Below are 20,721 nucleotides of genomic sequence, written 5' to 3'. Positions count from 1 at the left end.
TCCTGGAGCCACCACCCCGGGGACACATGGGGGCAGAGCTGGCATTGGGGACACCAGACCACGGCAGCGGGGTATAAATATTGGCTAAATAGATTTATTTTCATACAAAGAATACACAGATTCCCCTCTTGGGGCACCCCAAGCCCGGGGGACCCCCCGAGATGTCTCCAGGCACCACCTCCATTGGCTTTGCCAGCAGGATCTGTCCCCATCCCAGGGTTTGGTGCCAACGCTGGCATCACCTCGGGGACCTCCCTGTCCCCTCTTGGTGCCTGTGTCTGCCTGGTGATGGCTCAGGGCACCCTGCCCCATGGGCACCCCCACACCTGGTCCCCTGCTCCCTGGTGCCCATGTTGGGGACATCTCTGGACATTTTGGGGTACCCCTTGTGCCCTAATACTGTGGCTGGTCCAGACACCCCCCCACCCCCCCTGCTGTATGTACACGCTGGATAAAAGAGGAAAATACAGGTATTTATAGCTGGGGGGGGGAAATGTCCCCCTTTAACCCCCCCAAAGTGTCCCCATCCTGGTGCCCCGCTGCCAGCCAGTCCTGTCCCCTGTCCCCAGGATGGAGGTGGCTGACCCTGCCCCATCCTGGACCAGCCGGGCACCCGTGCCTCAGTTTCCCCATCACTCACAGGGCTCAACCACACCACGCGGTGGTGGGAGATGGAGGGTGCAGGGTGAAGAGGAGCCGTGGTGGCCACCCCATGGAGACAGGGACGTGGCCATGAATCCCAAGGGACATGGGATGAAGCTGGAGGCACTTGGGATTTACACCTCCCACTTCGCCCCAATGGAGAAACCTCACAGGCAACAGTGAAATCCCCTTTTGTCCCCACATTTGTCCCCTCTCTGTCACCCAGCCCTGGGCATGGAGGCGTCCAGCTCCAGCCACCCCACCTCCCTTTGCAGCAGGAGAGGAGGTGGCAGGAGAGGTCCACAACGGGCTGGAGGGCACCTGTCCATCCACCTCAGCTGCGTTTGGTGACCATCTGCCGGTCCCTCTTCTTCTTCTCCATCAACCTGGTGGGGAGCAGAGCGATGGCCCTTAGAGCCCATCCTAAGAGGCACCTCCTGAGGCCACAGGGAGGGGACACTCACTTGCGGTTGCGGACTTCAGTGAGCTCCATGAGCCTCTCCTGGGCTGCCCGGAGCTCGTCGAGGCGCTGCTGGTAGCGGGAGTCGCAGCCATTGGTGCGCTCGTAGCTGGAGACCTGGTTGGAGAGCTCGCTGGCGCGGTCCCGCAGCTGCTGGATGGACGAGTAGAGGTTCTCCTCATCTTCCTCCTGCTTCAACACAAGGGGGTGAGGCTGGTGGGATGGACACGACACCCCCGGGGGCTGTTCCCCCTTGTTCAGGATGGGGAAACTGAGGCACAAGGTTCCCCAAGCTGTCTGGGCCACTTGCCTTGGCGTTGATGATCTCGATGTGGATGAGGAGGGCAGCGAGCTCCAGGTCCTCGGTGTAGCTGTTCTTCAGCGGCACTGATCGGTAGCCTGGACACAACACAATGACATGAGCTCAGCACCAGAGAACCACAGAATCAGCTGGGGTGGAAAAGACCTTTCAGCTCATCAAATTCAACCTTTACCCCAGCACCGCCAAGGCCACCACTAAAGCATATCACTGAGGGCCTCATCTACATGGGTTTTGAACACTTCCAGGGATGGTGACTCCACTGCTGCCCTGGGAAGCCTGTTTCAATACCTCACCATGGCCATATCCCTGCAGAGATGATGATGATGATGATTGCAGGGAGGTTGGATAGGAGAACTTCAAAGGTTCCTTCCAAGCCAACCTGTTCTATGATCATAGAATCACAGAATGGGTTGGAAAGGACCTTAAGATCATCCAGTTCCAAACCCCTGCCATGGGCAGGACACCTCACACTAGACCAGGTTGCCCAGGGCTCTAAATGGCTTTGAACACTGCCAAGGATGGAGCAATCACAACTTCCTTTGGCATCCTGTGAGGCCAGTGCCTCACCACCCTCACAGGGAAGAACTTCTTCCTTAAATCCAACCTGAATTTCCCCTCTTTAAGTTTAAACCCATCACCCCTTGTCCTACCAAATGATGATGATGATGGTGATGGTGTGGATGGAAGAACCATACCTGTTTTGAGGCCCTTGACAGGGAAGGTGGCTTGTGCCAAGAAGTTGGGGTCACTGAACATGTCCTCCTCGTACACCACAAAGCGGAGGAAGGCGAACTCAGGGTTGTTGATGTCAAAGACAAACTGCTTGAAGAGCCAGACAGGGTTGAAGCCGTTGTCAGCTGGAGGGTGAGGAGAGAGTGGAGAGGGTCAGAATGGGACCAGACCCATGGACATCTCCAGCATGGCACCAGCACCTTAGTGGGAGCTGCCTGTCCTCTTCACTCCCCCATGAAACCCCGTCACCCACAAGATGATGTCCAAGAGGACCGCAAAGCCCACAGTTTCTGTTGTCCCAGCATCCCGAGGCGCTGGAGCCGGGTAGGAACATCACCCACAAGGACCCTCACCTACAACATCCGTCTTGTTCTTGCTGTTGTCGTACTCGGAGCCGCACACTTCCACCTCCACAAAGGGACACACGATGCTCCTCCCGTTCTTGGGAAGGTGCCGGGCGCCAAGGATCTGTGGGAGGAAGAGGAGGGTGAGATCCAGCCATGCTGGGTGAAGAAGGACTCCTCCAGGCATCCCCATGGGCTTGCCAAAAGCTTCATGGCTGTAGCTGGCCACACCACAACTTATTTATAATTGAGGTTGATTTTGCTTGCTTTTACCCACAAAATTACCCAAGAAACTTCTGCTGGATTGGTGCCATGCTCAAGGCTCAGGTGCCTACAAACCAACCCACAGTTACCCAAGGGTTGAGAAAGGTGCTTCTGACCTTGATTTATCTACTTAACCCACCACCCCCTTGCTTAGGTTAGGCTCAGCTCTGCAGTTTTGGGGTTGTCCCTGGGAAATATGATGCTGCATAAGGAGAATGACCAAGAAACCCAAGAGATCATGGAGTGACAAACTCCATGGAGGAAATACGTGTCTGAAACATGTAAATACCACCCCCAGTTGGCCCAACCCGAGTTGAGTCCCCATCTCAATGGTGACCACTTCAAGGTGGACTTGCTGTCCTCACCCACTTACCTGCAGCTGGACCGTGATGGGCTCCACGATCTTCAGGCTGTTCTTGTCAAAGGGGTCAAAAGTCTCATCCCTCATGATGTCCGGCTGCAGGACGTAGCCACTGCGGCCACCGAGCATGAAGAGGGCCTGGTTCAGCTGCATGGGCTTGTCTGTGGCCATGGGGACAGAGAAGATCTGAGCCTGGGGCTCAGGGACCTTCCTACGGTCCTTGTGTAGAAGGTTCTGCCTTGGCAAAACCCCTGCTAAAAGCCCCCAGTCCTGACCGGAGCAGGGATGCATGAAGCACCCAAGAATTGCATGGAGATGTCCCCATCAGGATAAGGACAAAGGCTGGAGAGATCAACCAAACCACCTCCAGCAACAGGACCCAGGGCAGAGCCATTGGGGATGGAGATTTTGGGGGGACCTGCAGGGATTTAAAGCCAACTGTATACTGGGCTGCAGGTCAAAGGAGGTGATCCTGCCCCTCTACTCTGCTCTCATGAGGCCCCACTTGCAGTGCTGGGTGCAGTTCTGGTGTCCCCAACATAAGGAGGACATGGAGCTGTTGGAACAAGTCCAGAGGAGGCCACGAGGGTGAGCAGGGGCTGGAGCACCTCCTGTATGGAGACAGCCTGAGAACATTGGGGCTGTTCAGCCTGGAGAAGAGAAGGCTGCGTGGAGACCTCAGAGCAGCTTCCAGTGTCTGAAGGGGGCTACAAGGATGCTGGAGAGGGACTCTTCATCAGGGACTGGAGGGATAGGACAAGGGGTGATGGGTTCAGACTGAAACAGGGGAAGTTCAGGTTGGGGATAAGGAAGAAGCTCTTCTGTGAGGGTGTTGAGTCGCTGGCACAGGGTGCCCAGAGAAGTGGTGAATGCTCCATCCCTGGCAGTGTTCAAGGCCAGGTTGGATGGGGCTTGGAGAAACCTGGTCTAGTGTGACGCATCCCTGCTCACATCAGAGGGTTGGGACTGGATGATCTTAAGGTCCTTTCCAACCCAAACCATTCTACAATGAGGGCGGCAGCCACCCCAGGAGCAGGATTTACCGGGTGTCTGGAAGTTGAGGGCCACGAGCTGGCTGCCACAGATCCACATGGGCAATGGGTCATAGTTGGAGGAGTCCAGGCGCTGCCCTTTGGGGTAGATGCGGCTGAGCTGGCGGCGGTTGTACTGCAGGAACTTCTTGCCCTTGCTGCGGTTGGCGTACTTCTCCGCCTTGGTCTCCGGGAAGGAGGACATATCCCTGTAGCACGCCTTATCCGTGCCTATCTCTGAAAGCACCAAGGTGGCCATCAGTGGAGGTCTTTCTGATGGCCTCTGGTGGCCCACCATGACTAGTTTCCCCCATCCATCCCTTCCCATGCTCATCCCATCATCCTCCTTCTCCAGCTCTTACTGTCCTCATCGAAGGGCACTGGGCGGCAATAGACAACCAGCTCGGAGAGCTCCAGCGCGATCTTTTTCCTCCGCTCCATGATCTTCCCCTCTTGCATCTGCACAAGGGAAAACAAGGAGATGAAGGTTTCCCTCTTAGTCTCCTCCTTTGGAGACATTGAGGACCATCTTGGATGTAAGGTGGAAGTTCACTGTGAGGGTGCTGAGGCGCTGGCACAGGTTGCCCAACAAAGTTGTGAATGCTCCATCCCTGGCAGTGTTCAAGGCCAGGTTGGACACAGGGGCTTGGAGCACCCTGCTCTAGTGGAAGGTGTCCCTGCCCATGGCAGGGGGGTTGGAACTGGGTGATCTTAAGGTCCTTTCCAACCCTAACTGTTCTATGATTCCATGATTCTATCCACTGGAGGATGGGATAATCCACCCCATGCTCTGCATCCTGGTGCCCCTCACCCTGGCATCTGCATTCTGCGTGGCCTCTCGGATCTTGGCCACCCATTCGTTGAGTTCCTCCTGCGTGTCTGCGGCCACATCCAGGGACTGGGCTGCGTGGGACATCTGCTGGGAATGGATGGTGAAGACAAATGGTTTGGAGCTCCTCCCGTCTTTGGAGATAACTATAAGGACATCAGAGGGGGGCTTTACTCGAAGACATTCCCAATGGATGGTTCTGTGGAGCAAACGAAACCTCAGCGGTCCCGCTCCCAGGCCCCCACCAGCCCCTCCTGGCATCCCACCAGCCACTGGGGTCCTCCTCTTGTGAGGATCCCATCTTTCTAATGGACGGTTTCAGCTTTCCATGCCTTGTCCTTTGAGCCAGATGTCCCCTGAATCATTTGGACCTCCAAATGCCACCAAATTCCCTCTCCAAACCCAGCTCCATGTTGCTCCCTGCCACATCACACCAAGCTTGCATGTGATGAGCTGCAGCACGGGGTGTGCACCATCCCAGAAGGCTCCCATAGCCATGGTGGGGATAAGGTGGGACACTCACCGACGTGGCAGGACGGCACATCAATGAAGCCCTTCAAGAAGTTCCCCAGGGGGCTGTTTTCTGATGACTGGAAGAGAAGAAGGAAGAAGGGGGGGTGGAGGAGCCATGTGGGGCTGAGCCTGGTGCCCACTCCATCCAGCCCTCCAAACTGTCCAAGTGTGAGCAAAAGAAGGGAAGAAAGACCCTCTTGGAACGCTCTGCTCCATGGCTGAGCATCCCACAGCCCCTGGGACTGCCACAGGACTGAGAGCATCCTCCAGCTTCCAGAAAAGCTGGAGTTGGGCTGGGAGCATCCTCCAGCCTCTAGATAAGGGCTGGCTTAAGACTGGCAGCATCTCAGGTGGCTTTGGTCCCAGACGTGTGAGGACCAGCAGGTCAAGGGAGGTGATTCTACCCCTTTACTCTGCTCTTGTGAGACCCCACTTGCAGTGCTGGCTGCAGTTCTGGTGACCTCAGCATAAGAAGGACACGGAGCTGTTGGAGCAAGTCCAGAGGAGGCCACGAGGATGAGCAGGGGCTGGAGCAGCTCCTGTATGGAGACCGGCTGAGAACATTGGGGCTGTTCAGCCTGGAGAAGAGAAGCTGCGTGGAGACCTCAAAGCAGCTTCCAGTGTCTGAAGGGGGCTACAAGGATGCTGGAAAGGGACTCTTCATCAGGGACTGCAGTGATAGGACAAGGGGTGATGGGTTCAAAGTGAAACAGGGGAAGTTCAGGTTGGAGATAAGGAAGAAGTTCTTTACTGTGAGGGTGCTGAGGCGCTGGCACAGGGTGCCCAGAGAAGTGGTAAATGCTCCATCCCTGGCAGTGTTCAAGGCCAAGCTGGATGGGCCTTGGAGAAACCTGATCTAGTGTGAGGTGTCCCTGCCTGTGGCAGGGGGTTGGAACTGGATAAGCTCTAAGGTCCCTTCCAACCCAAACCATTCCATGCCTCTATGACATGGCACTCACGGCCTCATCCTGCTCCTGTGCTTGTGTGCTGACGATCTCCTCCACGTAGTTGGCTGGGAACCACAGTTGCTTCTTGCCCCCGTAGTCCCCCCGCCACCTGCAAGGGGTGAGAGGATCAAGGCAAATGGACCAACCTGGGAGGGACAGGGGTGTTCATGCTGCATGCATTGTTGGGAGTGGTTGGAGAAGGGTTGAGGGGGACAGAAAAGGAGGCAGTTAAAACCCAGGGTGTCCATTCCACCTCCCACCCCTGGTGATGCCCACCCAGGGGCCACCCTCTGACCCTCACCAGCCGCCGTCCTGCTTGTCCACGTTGTGGATGATGGCCTGCTTGCAGAAGGACAGCTCATCCTCACGCTGTGCTTTGTAGTCGTAGAGAGCCTTCACTGTGCACTGGGTGACCAGAGAGAGGGACACGTGTCACCAACCAGGGATGCTGGTGGTCACCGTGCCCTACTCAATCCAGCTCCTTAAGCACCCATGGCGAAGTGTGTGGGCTCCTGAGGGTCCAACACCCCAAATGATGCTCCCAAACTGGTCACACCAGCAATGAGATGTGTTAGAGGGGACAGGAGGACTGGAGGTGCTGTAGGGGGTCCTGGAGGACCAGCATGTTCAGCACAATGTGAGTTCCTCTTCTATGTCCCCCAATGGTTTCTCCTGGTGCAGTCAAGGGGTTAAACCCTTAGGAAAATACCCCTTTGGGTTGAGGTTTCCCATGTCTGCTCCTGGCCTGAGAGCTGCTCTGCTGCAAAGGGACCTTCGAAGCACAGCAGTGCAGGAGCATGGGATTGTAGGATCACAGGGAAGGAACCTCGAAGCAACCTCCACCAGGGTCAGCTCCAAGCCCAGCCTGGTCCCAAACACCTCCAAGGATGGAGATTGCGTCACCTGGGAACTGACCCTAAACCTGCTCTTTTGGGGTTCTCCAGTGTAAAGACAGGGGTTTCCTTGCTGTTGGAGCAAACTTGTGTCAGGTCATTGCTGCAGGCTGGGCTCTCTTGAGACCTGTTCCCACCATCACAGTGTGACAATGCTGTCACTGGAGCTTGGACTGCTCCCAGGGGATGGTGATGTGGGAAGAGTCCTGGCCCAGCATCACTTGAGGGTCAGGAATACACAACAAAACATCACCACTTCCCAGGCCAGTGGTGGGAGATGTGGTGGGTCTGGTGGGGGGGGACCACCCAGGTTCCATGTCCCACCCACCTCCACCTCCCAGGGGCACCAGCTCAGCCTCTTACCCTGGCCATTGGCATCTTGTTGGCCTCCACGTAGAAGTGGGGGGTCCGCACCTCATACAGGGCTCCATAGTCCAGCTCCTGCCAGAAGAAATGCCTTAGTGGGTCACCTGGATGTGGACAGGGGTTACTAGAGGATGTGGTGGGATCTGGGCTACCACGTGTGATCAAGAGGAGGCTGAGAAGGACCTAATATCCCCTTGCAACTTGTTCAAGGGGAATTATGATGGAGCTATAATAGCAGGCAATGGCTGTGGAATGAGTTTGGCTGGTTTTAGCTGGGCTTCAGCCAAGAGGCTGGAGGAGACCTTCCCACCATGATGAAGCTGGGGACAGGCCCATGGCACAGAGCCCCACCATCCCCACTCACGGTGGTGCCCATCTTCTCCAGGGTCTCCTCGTTGATGGGGTAGCGCAGCTTCATCTTGCGGTAGAGCGGGTGCTTCTCGTAGTAGCTGATGAGGTCCACGAGGCTCTCGAACTCGGCCGAGCTGCCCAGCATGAAGAGTCGACCCTCCTGCTGGATGCGGCAGTGCTTGATCTTCCCCTCGGCCCTGGGGCAAGGAGAGGCAGGGAGGGACACGTGAGGGCTGGTTGGACCCTGGCTTCATGATGATGATGTCCCACCCCAGCAGGGATTCCATGGAGGTGACCATGCTTTCCCATCACTGCAGCTAGAATGTCCCCCCATGACAGTATCATGTGTCCCACCATGTCACATTGCTGATCCATAGCGTGGAGTCACAACAGACACGAATCTAGCATGACCAGCAGGTCGAAGGAGGTGATCCTGCCCCTCTCCTCTGCTCTTGTGAGACCCCACTTGCAGCACTGTGTGCAGTTCTGGGGTCCTCAACATCAGAAGGACATGGAGCTGCTGGAGCAAGTCCAGAGGAGGCCACGAGGATGAGCAGGGGAATGGAGCAGCTCCCATGTGGAGCCAGGCTGAGAACATTGGGGCTGTTGAGCCTGGAGAAGAGAAGCTGCGTGGAGACCTCAGAGCAGCTTCCAGTGTCTGAAGGGGGCTACAAGGATGCTGGAGAGGGACTCTTCATCAGGGACTGCAGTGATAGGACAAGGGGTGATGGGTTTAAACAGGGGAAGTCCAGGTTAGGTATAAGGAAGAAGCTATTCTGTGAGGGTGGTGAAGCTCTGGCACAGGTTGCCCAACAAAGCTGTGAATGCTCCATCCCTGGCAGTGTTCAAGGCCAGGCTGGATAGGGCTTGGAGAAACCTGCTCTAGTGTGAGGCATCCTTGCTCATGTCAGCGGTTTGGAACTGGATGATCTTAAGGTCCTTTCCAACCCAAACCATTCCACGATCCTATGAATGAGGCAGTTCTCATCTTGTCTGGCAACCACGGCCAAGTCCGACCAGCCTTGAGGTGCTGGGATGGCCACACTCACCGGAAGGAGATGGCATAGGAGTTGGGTTCACTTCTCTTGCGCACCAGGAAGGCTCCATCCCGTGGGACCCGCATCAGCATGTGCTCGGCCTGCAGGCGCGTCAGGCTGGCGTGGTACCACCTAACCGGGCAGAGCATGGAGATGGTGGGGTGCCATCAGCATCCTCACCCCCAGAGTGGCACCCAAGACCTCACACCAGGGATGGAGGAGGCTGGTGGACCCAAGGGATTGAAGAGATGGGGATGGGGATAAGGAGCATCCTCACTCTTTGCTCTCATGGGCATTGGGCTGGGGGACGGGGTCAGTGAGGCGCATCTCGAACTCGTTGCAGCGCAGTGGCACCTCACGGTAGTGGCAGATGAGGCTGTAGAGGCTGTCGAAGACCAGGTTGTCCGTCAGGTAGAACTTGGTGGCACCGGCCTCCTGCCTTGAGTGGATCCGGCAGTGCTGCACCCGGCTGGACCTCCTGCCATGGTCGTGGGGGAAAGGTGAGTCAATTCGGGTCCATGTCCCCACCATCCCATGCTCAGCAGTCACAAAAAGGTGGCATTTCCCTCCCAGAAAAGCCACCAAACTAAAGAGGTCCAACCCTTGGTAGGGTGATCAGACCAGCTTGGATGGGATCCTACCTCCCCTTGGGGCTCCTACCAGAAGGAGAGGGTGTAGTCGCCCACGAAGGTCTCGCTCTCGCGCACCAGGAAGGTGCCGTCCTTGCCACCCGTCTCGGTGCAGTACTCGTGGAGCAGCTTCTCAGCGATCTGCCGCCCGTCACGGCCACCTCCAAGCTTCCCATGGAACCACTTCTCTGTGAAGTGCAGCTCGTTGTTGTTGAACTCCTGCAAGTTCAGCCCAAAACGGGTGTTGGCACCACCTCAGCCTCCTCATAGAGTCCTCACTAAGCCCTCCTGCCCTTGGATGCATCCTGTTCCTCACACACCTCCTTCTGCTCCACCTCCTCTTCATCCTCATTGAACTGGTAGCGGGATGTCTCCTCTGAGTAGTAGATCTTGTTGCTTGTCAGGACGAAATAATGGGGGCTCCAAGTCTGGGAGGGAGGAAGAGCATCACCAGGGCGGGAAGAATGATGACATGAAGGGACAGGGCTTTGAAAAGCCTCTTTCTGTCCCTTCCTGTCTCCCATATCATCGCAATGGTCTAGGAGAGCCCATGCCCAACCCAAACCCCAAAGCTCATTCCCATCTGACAGACCTAGCTTGGCCCCTGGATGCCATTGGCAGAGCAACCCTTACGTGGTCAATGGGGTCTTCAAGGTAGAGGATGCCGTTCTTGATGGAGTTGCTGATGTCGTTCTCTGAGTAACTGGCAGTGGAGACCTCTTCATACAGGTTCCCTTCAACCAGCTTCTTGTGCTGGGAACAGGCCAGGATGAGGAGCTCAATGGTGGGAATGGTGTCCCCATCACACTGAGCTCCCAGCCCTCAGGACTCAGGTCTCCTGCAGGTCCCTTTCTACCACTCTCTGTTCCCCTAGATCTCTTCTTGCAGTAGAACACTGGGGAGATGTCCTACTTGTGCACAGAGGGATATGACTCCAGAGTCCCAAGATTTGGGAGAGTCACCATCCCTCCCAGCCCAACCCTTGTGCTTCCTGCAAAGAGGGACTTGAGGTGGTGCCCACTCTCTACCTTGATTAGGATCTTCTTCTTGAGCTGGGTGGGTGAGGGCAACTCATCAGCATTGATGTCCACTGGCTTGGTCAGGAGCATGTCCCCAAAGACCTTCTTGAAGTGGGAGGCCATGTTCCTCTGCTGGACGATGCTGCAGTGGTCTTCGATGGAGAGGATGATGGGGAACCTGGAGGAAGCAGGTAGGAATGGTGGCCTCGGATGAAGGTGGAGGAGAGGTTGCCTGCACAACCCAGTGTCACTGGGGAGCTGGGGCTTACTCAGAGGTGACAAACGCGTGTTCCTTGATGGTGTGCAGCACATCGAGGAACTTGATCTTGGAGGTGAGTGTGTGGCCATGGTAGATGATGGGGAGATCATCTGGGCCATCCCAGCAGTCCACTGAGTGGGGAGACACATTGGTTAACACACGCTACACTTTGGGGACCATGAATCCTTACAGGCCATGGAAGACACCCCACCCCAGTGCCATGGGATGGGTGCAGGGGATGGTGTCTCTGATGTGACACGAGGTGCTGGGTGGGGGCTCAGCATCTCTGGGAGGTGCCGTGGGGACTCACACTCAATGCAGCGGCAGCCCATGCGCAGGCACCGGGCGTAGGCCTCCAGGGAGGACTCACTGGAGAACTGGTCCCCTGTCAGGTATCTACAGAGGAGGAGAACCATCATTGATCAGGGTGATGGGATGCTCATAGAGGTCCCCAAGGAGACTCTACTGTGCCCTTACGTGTTATGGGAGGATGAGATCCAGTACTGGGACAGGGGGTGGTTCATCTCCTCAGGCACCACACGCTCATACTTGGCATCCATCACCATGTTCTCCTTGGAGAAGAGGTACGTGAGGAACTGGAGAGGGAAGAGAGAGGTCAGATACTGACTGGGCTGGGGAGACAGCCCGGGGTTGGTGCTGCATGGGGTCATCCACCTCATCCAACTGGAAGGAGGGGTCTGATGCCTCTGTGGAGCTTTCCTTGAGGTAGGTGCACATGTAGTCCCGCACCATGCCCACGTCGCTGGCCCAGGGCTCCTGGAAGCAAATGTGGGAACCAGGCTGGAGCATCCCACGGGAGTCCCCTGAGAGGGATGCCACAAGGATCTCTAAGAGCACCCACCTTCTGGTCGTGCAGCAGGAACTTCTGGAAGTCGTAGAGGGAGACTTGGCACAGCTCGGGGCGGTCCACGTTCCTGAGACATGGAGTGGCCACCAGTGAGGACCAGGAGTTGGGGTAGACCTCATGGAAGAGTCAAGGGCTCCAGCATCTCAGCTCAGCCTCCCTGTGGCCCCCACTCCTACGGCTGGTGAGGAGCTTGGGAAAGCACAGGCCATGGAGATGCAGTAGGAACCTCAAGATGTGCTGTGGACTTGGAGGTGGGTACCCAGCCGCATTGTCCAAGGATACAGGGAGTAGGGCAAGGTGACATGTCCTACATCCCTGGCGCCCATTCCCACTCCCATCCCTGCTCCCATCCTACTTTCCTCCCTGCTTCCATCCTTACTCCCATTCCTGTGCTCTCAGTCTCTCTTCCATCCCTGCTCACTCCTATCCCTGCTCATCCCTATTCTCATCTCTGCTCATTCGTGCTCCCATCCCTGCTCCCATCTCCACTCCCATCTCTGCTTATTCTTGCTCCTATTCTTGCTCTCAGCCCCTCTCCCTCATTCCTACTCCCATCTCTGCTCACATCCCCTCTCCCGTGTCTTCTCTCATCTCCACTTCCATCCCTATTCCCATTCCCACTCTCATCACTCTCATTCCCTCTCCCATCCCCTGCTCTGCTCCAGAGCCTGCCTGCATTGCCCACCCAATGGATCCGACCCCTGCAAGCTTGGCTGGGATGGGAGCTGGGATGGGAGCCGGGATGGGAGCTGCGGCATTGCCGGGCACTCACCGCAGGGGGAAGGAGAGCTCCAGCTGCTCGATGACCTGCAAGGCAAAGGAAGGACCAGGTTTAGCTCGTGGGGACACACCACAGTGGCTGGGGGACACTTGGGAAGACAACCCATGGCTCCTACCGACTTCTGTGCATCAAACATCAGGTTCTTGTAGAACTGGATGAAGTGGGAGAAAGTCATCTCATTCCTGGCTTCCACCTCCTGTGGGACATGGTGCTGCTTGAGAGTGGGGCCACCCAGCCATGGCCAGTGACCCCAGGGCTGGCTCCAGCCTGGCTGTGGAGGCTTGAAGACCATGTCCCTGCGTAGCTGAGGTGCTCAGGGGGTCCTTACCACGAGCTTGTCCCGCAGGAACCTCATGTTGGGGACACGGTAGTTCACCTGGGGCAGCATGGCCTTCAGGTCCTTCACTGTGATGCTATGAGAAGGTGAGCTGGTGTCAGACCCCACAGAGGATGGATGATGCCTGGATAGGTCCCAGCTCCTGACACCAAAGGTCCCACCCCAAATCCTGGTGGTCTCTGGGTTTGGGCTTCCACTCGACTGGGCTATGGAACCCCACAGTGACACAGGACCCCAATTACATGGGGTCTGGCACGAGTGTGAGGAGACAGTTGGGTAGAGGGAGTGCACACAAGAACCTTTGTGTGCTATAAGCCATCACCCCATCTGGAAATGGTGTCCATCTCCATCCCTATAATAATTTAAGATCAAATTCACTCGATTTGAGGTGTTTCCTATCATGGGGAGATGTTCATGGGCTGCATTGATGGCACAGCCCCTTCTGGTGCTGGCAGAAGGGGGCATCACAATCCCCATGGTCCGTACAGCAGCAATGAGTGGACCTGCGCTTGAGTGTCTTGATTTTTGGTGCCTTTCAGCACCCCAAATAACTTGGTACCACCTTGTCCCACAAACCTCACCCCCATCCCGGCTCAGCTTCCAGATGTGGAGGGCAGCTGGAGCGGTACAGCCGTGTCCAACCAAACCCACCAGCTACTTCCCAGCACGGGGCTGTTCCAGGGGCTGTTCCAGTGCTCACCTGCCTTCCCGTGACCGGTCCATCCCATCAAACTGCTTCCGTAGCCACCTGAGAAGGAAGGGATGGACAGAGGGTGCTCAGCCCCATGGGCAACCAAACCCAGATGGGGTCCTGCATCCTTCCTCACCTCTCAATCTGCAGCGGAGTCTGGGCTTTCTGGGTGTCCGCCACCAGCCAGTTGAGGCCCGTTACCCACAGGTTGATATCCTCCTCACAGAAAGCTGGAGGAGGAAGGCGAGAGCGGTGAGGTTGGGATGAGGGAGGTGGGATGCTGGGGACAGGGTGAGAACTGAGGGTCCACACACCGGCCACGCTGAGTGTCCGCAGCCTGAAGTCCATCCCATAGAGGATGATGAAGCACATGGTGTAGTCCAGCTTGCGGGCATCCTCAGGGTAGCGCTCGAAGTCCCGTGAGTTCTTCCCCAGGCGGATCTCCTTGATCTCCCGAATGTCGACTGTGGACAAAGAGGAACACAGGCCTGTCCATTGCCACCCTTCCAATGTGGACCCATGTGTAGGGTTTGGAGAAGGTGCAGGAGCTGGGAAGTGGTGAATGCTCCATCCTTTGCAGTGTTCAAGACCAGACTGGACAGAGCCTTGGGTGACATGGTCTACTGTGAGCCAGTGGCAGGGGGTTGGAGCTGGATGATCTGAAGGTCCTTTCCAACTCAAACCATTCTATGATTCTATGATTCCAGGAGACCATGTGTCCTCTGTGGAACCTTGTCCCCAGCATGGGGCATCCCCATGGAACTGCTCATGGGTGTGTGATGGCATTGTGGGGGCTGTGATATGTGTCCTGCAGGGAGACATGTCCCCACTGTCCTCCAGTGATGTGTCTGCTAGTGGGATGGCACCATAGATATTGCATGTCCTTCAAGCAACCGTGTCCCCAGAATGCGGCATCCCTGTGGGATTGCCCATTAGTCCGTGATGGCGTCATAGGTGCCATGGCCATGTATCCTCCAGGGAACTGTCCCCCCAGGATGGCACGTCCCTGCAGCACTGCTGCAGCTGTGGGACAGCACCATGGGTGCCATGGCCACGTGTCCTTGAGGGAACCGTGTCCCCAGGACAAGGTGTCCCTGCAGCACTGCCTCCAGGCATGTGACGGCACCACACTCCTGTGTCTCCTCCAGGGACTCGTTTCCCAGGGATGTTGCATCCTGCCAATGCTGCCCACTGGGTTCCTGGCTTTGTGGGTGCCACACGGCCTCCAGGCTCAGCCTGTTCCATCCCAACCATAGAATCACAGAATCATGGAATCAACCAGCTTGGAAAAGCCCTTTAAGCTCATCCAGTCCAACCATTGCCCAGCCCTGCCAAGGCCACCACTACCCCGTGGCACTGAGGCCTCGTCTCCACGGGCTGTGAACACTTGCAGGGACGGTGACTGCAGCCCTGCCCTGGGCAGCCTGTTCCAATGCCTGAGCACCCTCTGGGGCAGGAATTGTTCCTCAGCTCCATCTAAACCTGCCCTGGTGCAGCTTGAGGCCGGTTCCTCTTGTCCCATCCCTTGTTCCTTGGGAGCAGAGCCCAGCCCCTCCTGGCTCCATCCTCCTCTCAGGCACTTGTAGGCAGCGATCAGGTCCCTCCTGAGCCTTCTCTTCTCCACACTGAACCCCCCAGGTCCCTCAGCCCTTCCCCATCACACTGTGCTCCAGGCCCTGCACCAGCTCCATTGCCCTTCTCTGGCCCCACTCCAGCACCTCAATGTCTCTCTTGTAGTGAGGGGCCCAGAGCTGAACACAGGATTCAAGGTGCAGCCTCACCAGCACATCTCCAACCACCTCTCGTTTGCCTTCTCCTCCCCAGGACAGACCCTGCTCTGGGTTAGGCTGAGCTCATCTTTGAACTGGAGATGTCTGCCCAAAGGTGGCAATTTGGAGCTGTGGCAGCCCCGACCACAGGGCGTTTCTTTCCTGCGCTGCTGCTCTCTCATTATCTGCTATATAAAGCCCCACCGGCAGTGGGAGGGTTGGGTTTCCGGACCGCGGTCTTCCTCACCGGGGCACAATTCCAACCCTGCTTTTCCCAAGTGGACAAATCCCACCAGGAGCAGTATAACAACATCATGGTATTAGTGAGAACACCTAAAGTTGTCCTCCATACCTTGAGCATCACCCCTCAGCACAGCTTTGCACACCGGAGCTGAGCCACCACCACCGGAAAGGGCTTTGTATGGCGCAGGGTGGCCGGACCATCGCGCCGGGGCATTGTCCTGCTGAGGAAATGGGTCATTTCCCGGAGAATTCCCAGCCCAGCTTCGTTTCCGGGCGCTTGGGAAGAGTGTAGGAGGCTGGTGGCTTGATGGGAACCCTCAGCTTAATTCAGAGTGGGGAAAGAAAAGCTGAATGCAAGGGGAGGAATAAGCAACAGGGGAGAAATGGAGCTGATTAAGCAGGAAAAAAGGTGCAGAATGGTTTTTCTTGGCAAAAGAGCTCCAGAAAACACTGGAGGCTTTATCCAGCTTCCCTGGCTGGGTGACACGAGCCAAACTGCATGGATCAGGGTGGGAGTTTAGCACAGGGATACACAGGAGGTCTGCAGCCTGTGTGTGTGCAGTGGTTTGGGGACTTAAATCTCAACCTCGGATGCTGGAGAGGTTGCAGTGATAGGACAAGGGGTGATGGGTTCAGACTGAAACAGGAGAAGTTCAGGTTGGAGATAAGGAAGAAGTTCTTTACTGTGAGGGTGGTGAGGCGCTGGCCCAGGGTGCCCAGAGAAGCTGTGGCTGCCCCATCCCTGGCAGTGTTCAAGGCCAGGTTGGACACAGGGGCTTGGAGCACCCTGCTCCAGTGGAAGGGGTCCCTGCCCATGGCAGGGGTTGGAACTGGAGGAGCTTTAAGATCCCTTCCAACCCAAACCATCCTGGGATTCTACGATTCAAGAAATGAAAGCCGGTTGCTGTCCCCATGCAGCCCCCATGGCTGGGAGCAAACCTGCTTTGGTACAAACAGGATATTTGGGGGTAAAAATGGGTTTATAGGTTAAAAACCAAACACTCAACCCCAAAGCTGCTCATCGACATAACATCAGAGGGGAGCAGGAAGCCAGTGGCTATCAGGCTTCCACCAACAATTTGCAACGTGGCCATCCCCTTGATTCAAGGATGACGGATTCCAGGATCCAGCCTTGGACCCAACCTCTGGGCACTGCCAGTAACAAGAAAGTCATATAATCAGCAAATGGTTGGTATAGGAAGGGACCTTTGAAGGTCATCGAGTCACCCCATCCTGCCACGGGCAGGGACACCTTCCACTAGAGCAGGGTGCTCCAAGCCCCTGTGTCCAACCTGGCCTTGAACACTGCCAGGGATGGGGCAGCCACAGCTTCTCTGGGCACCCGGTGCCAGTGTCTCACCATCCTCATTGTAAACCATTTCTCCATTATATCTCGTCTGAACCTACCCTCTTTCAGTTTAAAGCCATGATCCCTCATCCTATATCACTCCAGGCCCTACTACGAGTCTTTCCTCACCTTTCTTATAAGCCCTTTTTAAGCATTGAAAGGCCACAAGAAGGTCTCCCTGGAGCCTCCTCTTCTCCAGGCTGAACAAGCCCAGCTCTCTCCGCCTTTCCTCATAGCAAAGGTGCTCTGTTCCCTTGCTTATTTCTGTGCCCTCCTCTGGACTTGCTCCAACAGCTCCATGGGGACCCCAGCACTGGACACAGTGCTCCAGGGGGGGGCTCCCCTTCACACAGCAGAGGGGCAGGATCCCCTCCCTGAGCTGCTGCTCACGCTCTGGGGGTGCAGCCCAGCACACGGGGGGGTTCTGGGCTCAAGCGCTCACTGCAGCCGGGTCATGGGGAGCTTCTCCTCACCCAACACCCCAAGTCCTTCTCCTCGGGGTAAATAACCCAGCCCCATGAAGAGCCATGGGAGGAGGGAGCGGCACAGGGGCTGCACAATGCATCCGCGGCTGGCGGCTTCCTGGAAGCCACATCTGCAGCGGATTTGCAGGGCTCATGTCAGAACCGTGGCTCCAAACTCCTCCCTGCATTGTCTCAGGGGTCCGGGCATTAAAACACTCTGGAAGTCAGTTCCAGCTGTGAAAATCCCTTTTCTTTTCTAATGCAAAGCGTGGGACAAGGAAGGTTTGAAATGGTTGGCAGATGCTGAGGGATCAGGTTCTGCCCAGAGGCTTTTAGGGATGCTGAGAGCCTGGGAGTTCTCTTAATGCATTAGGAGAAAAGCAAAGCCAAAGTGGCTGGAGGGAATGGTTGTGCTGGGAAAGCCCATTGGCCTGGGCAGTGCTGCGGTGGCACGAGCCATGTCCCCTTGTGTTCACCTTGGGCATCCTTTCTTGCAGGACACGTGGCAGCTCAGACCCTTCTGGACAGGGGGGTTTGGGTGACTTTTGCTGGTGTGGAGCTGATTTAAGACCTGAAATAAAGGATTTGCTCCCGGTCCAACGGTGTTAAACCCCATCTGGCTCCACATGGTCCTATTTCTAATTACGTAGTGTTAGTGAGGCTGGAGGTGCGATCCCAACTATCATTGTGGTGGCAAACCACCCCTCAAATATGTTCTTGTGTTTGCCAAGCTGCCTTCACCCCTATTCCTTTTAATCTCATGCAAAGAGCCATTTGGGGCTGGTTTCTGCTATTTTCTGCTGGTTTCTGCTAGATTCCCTCAGGGACCAGGGTCTGCTGAGGGCAATGAGGTGGAAACCCTTCAGGATGAGGTTAACTTTGGAGGTGACACTACAGGTGACCCCATTGGCATAGACACGTGGCCATCAGCTGCTTAATGAAGCATGTAATTAGCTTGTGTGGTGCTGGGAATCCAGGGAAGAGCCAGGAATCTAGGGAAGAGCCCTGCCAGTCCCTAACAGAGACATCAGAGGTGTTGGGTGTCCCACTAATCCCTCTGCAAGGGGGGTGCATACCTGAAAGGGGGATTAAAATGGTCCATGCAGGCATGAGATTGGATGTTGGGTGGGGGCAAGACCCTAGGGATGAAGAAGAGGTCCTGGTGCTTCCATAATATCACATCAAGTGATGGGTGAGCATGGAGAAGGGCTGGACCAGGAGGTGAAGATGCTCAAGATGGGGCTGTTCTCACTCTGGATTGGGGATTGCAAGTGGTGGGATTGGGTAGCAGGACTGTGCCATGTCCAGAGGGATTTTCCTTTGTTTTCGCCCTTGGAGGGAATGCCCACTCATTCCCACTGAGGGTTTTGGGCTGTCACATAGGAGAAGATAGATCCCAAGGCTCTGGTGGGGAAACTGAGGCAGAGCAGTATAAGTGATCCAAAACCCCAACCTGGCAGCACATGGTGCTCCTAAAAGCACCCAAGGAGCTGGAAACACGCTATTTCCATGAGTGGAGAGCTGGCTTTTCCCCAACAACCACCTCTCCAATGACGGCTGTCCTTCCTCCCATAACCCATCCCTCCTCCTCCTCCAAACCTGCTCCTGCACGCAGCAGGTCTGGACAAGCACTGGATCCTGCCCATGCTGATGCTCATCTCTGGTGCCACCCTCCTTGCCAGCTCTAAACCTCACCACTGCTGCCAGTCCAGCTTAGGGTTGGTCCCACCATGCAGGAGCTGATCCCTCCTGGGTTTTGCTCTGTCTCACACAGAATTAGAGGTGGGTGATGGTTTTGGGTGGGTGATTGGTGGCTGTTAATGACACCCTCTGAGTGTATCAGGAGAAAGGTACCTGGCACTTCCCAAACCTCCAGTGTGGCCTTTGCCAGCATCCAAGGGAGATGATACCCCAAATCTGGGTTCCCCACCACGTGGGGATGTGGGATGAGGTGATGTAGAGCTTCGTGTCACCCCAACCTTGTGGTTTCGTCCGCTGGCTCTTTTTAGCTCAATTTAAGAGGAGGTGCAAGCCTTGAGGTGATGAGCATCAGTGCATGGAGCCCCACTGATGCCCAAAGGTGAGAGTATGCCCCAACAATGTATGAGCCACCAGCAAATCCACAAGTAAAGCTGATTTTTATGGATGCTCCAGTGGAAGCATCTCCTGTGCCACCAGTACAAACTCAATGCATGTGGGGCAGAGCCCAATTGGCCAAGTCCTCTCCTGGGCTACAAGGGGCCACCACCATGCTCCAGCCTATGCTGCTGCCTGCCCCAGCAGCCTGAGCACCCTGGTTTGGGGTTAAAAGCACCATGAGCAGGTAGGGTGATGGCCACCTCCTTTACCTCCTTGCCTTTAGACCAGGAAGGGCCTAAAACCCTGGGGATGAAATGGCAGCAGCTTGACCCCCATAGTAACTGGTTGGCCACATCAACTGGGATGGAGGAGGTGAGGGTTGCTCATTTATATCTCTGGGCATCTCACCATGTCCAGGCACCCCATCATGGCCAGAGACCCCACTACTTCCAGGCACCCCACCACACCTGGACACCCTACCATGACCTTCATTGCACTGGGCACCCCACCATGGCCAGGAACCCCATCACAGCCATGCACCCCACTGTGGCCAGACACCCCACTGTGTCTGGACATCATGGTAGGGCATCCCACCACAGCCACGCGCCCTACAACCCATCACTCCACCATGGTAGAGCACCCCATCACAGCCAGGCACATCACCCCATTAGGACTTCCCACCATGGCAGAGCACCCCACAACCAGGCAACCCACCATGGTAGGACCCACCACCACAGCCAGGCACCCCATAACCAGTCACCCCTCTATGGCAGGACCCACCACCACAGCCAGGCACCCCATAACCAGTCACCCCTCTATGGCAGGACCCACCACCACAGCCAGGCACCCCATAACCAGTCACCCCGCCTGAGGCGGGCATCCCACCATCACATCCCCCTCATCAGCATCCCCTGGTACTCACTTTCCCCTTCCACCTTCTCGGGTGTGCGGCTCCAGATGATCTGCCTGGTCTCCAGCTTCACCTGGAAGGTCCTTCTCTCCGGCCTCTGCGACTTCTTCTGGTAGAACAAGGTGAGGACGGTGCCCATCTCCAGGCAGCGGAGGATCCTGCCCATGTCCCCTGCCTCCATCCTGCCGTCCTCCAGGAAGCCATTGACGCTGTTGAGCCTGGCCATGGACAT

The 20,721-nt window shown here is 56.3% G+C and overlaps 1 protein-coding gene across 1 annotated transcript; it reads right to left on the bottom strand.

Moving 5' to 3' along the window:
• Window positions 1-976: 976 nt before the first annotated feature.
• Window positions 977-20,721, bottom strand: LOC308217945 (1-phosphatidylinositol 4,5-bisphosphate phosphodiesterase gamma-1-like; the record flags this gene model as incomplete). Its single annotated transcript, XM_080611440.1, has 32 exons — window positions 977-1,028; window positions 1,107-1,291; window positions 1,413-1,501; window positions 2,120-2,281; window positions 2,510-2,624; window positions 3,138-3,286; window positions 4,169-4,393; window positions 4,519-4,615; window positions 4,968-5,131; window positions 5,509-5,575; window positions 6,458-6,554; window positions 6,747-6,850; window positions 7,702-7,779; window positions 8,069-8,252; window positions 9,105-9,224; window positions 9,370-9,570; window positions 9,753-9,940; window positions 10,042-10,149; window positions 10,355-10,474; window positions 10,750-10,918; window positions 11,010-11,130; window positions 11,310-11,395; window positions 11,477-11,595; window positions 11,675-11,776; window positions 11,862-11,934; window positions 12,640-12,674; window positions 12,764-12,844; window positions 12,977-13,061; window positions 13,686-13,733; window positions 13,813-13,906; window positions 13,991-14,140; window positions 20,502-20,721. The coding sequence occupies 32 exons, from the start codon at window positions 20,719-20,721 to the stop codon at window positions 977-979; spliced, it is 3,888 nt and encodes a 1,295-aa protein (XP_080467566.1).

Source organism: Psittacula echo (assembly GCF_963264785.1).
Source record: "Psittacula echo genome assembly, chromosome: 2".
Lineage (NCBI taxonomy): Eukaryota > Metazoa > Chordata > Aves > Psittaciformes > Psittacidae > Psittacula > Psittacula echo.
Note: the sequence above shows the minus strand (reverse complement) of the source record. Positions and strands in the feature narration are given on the sequence as shown.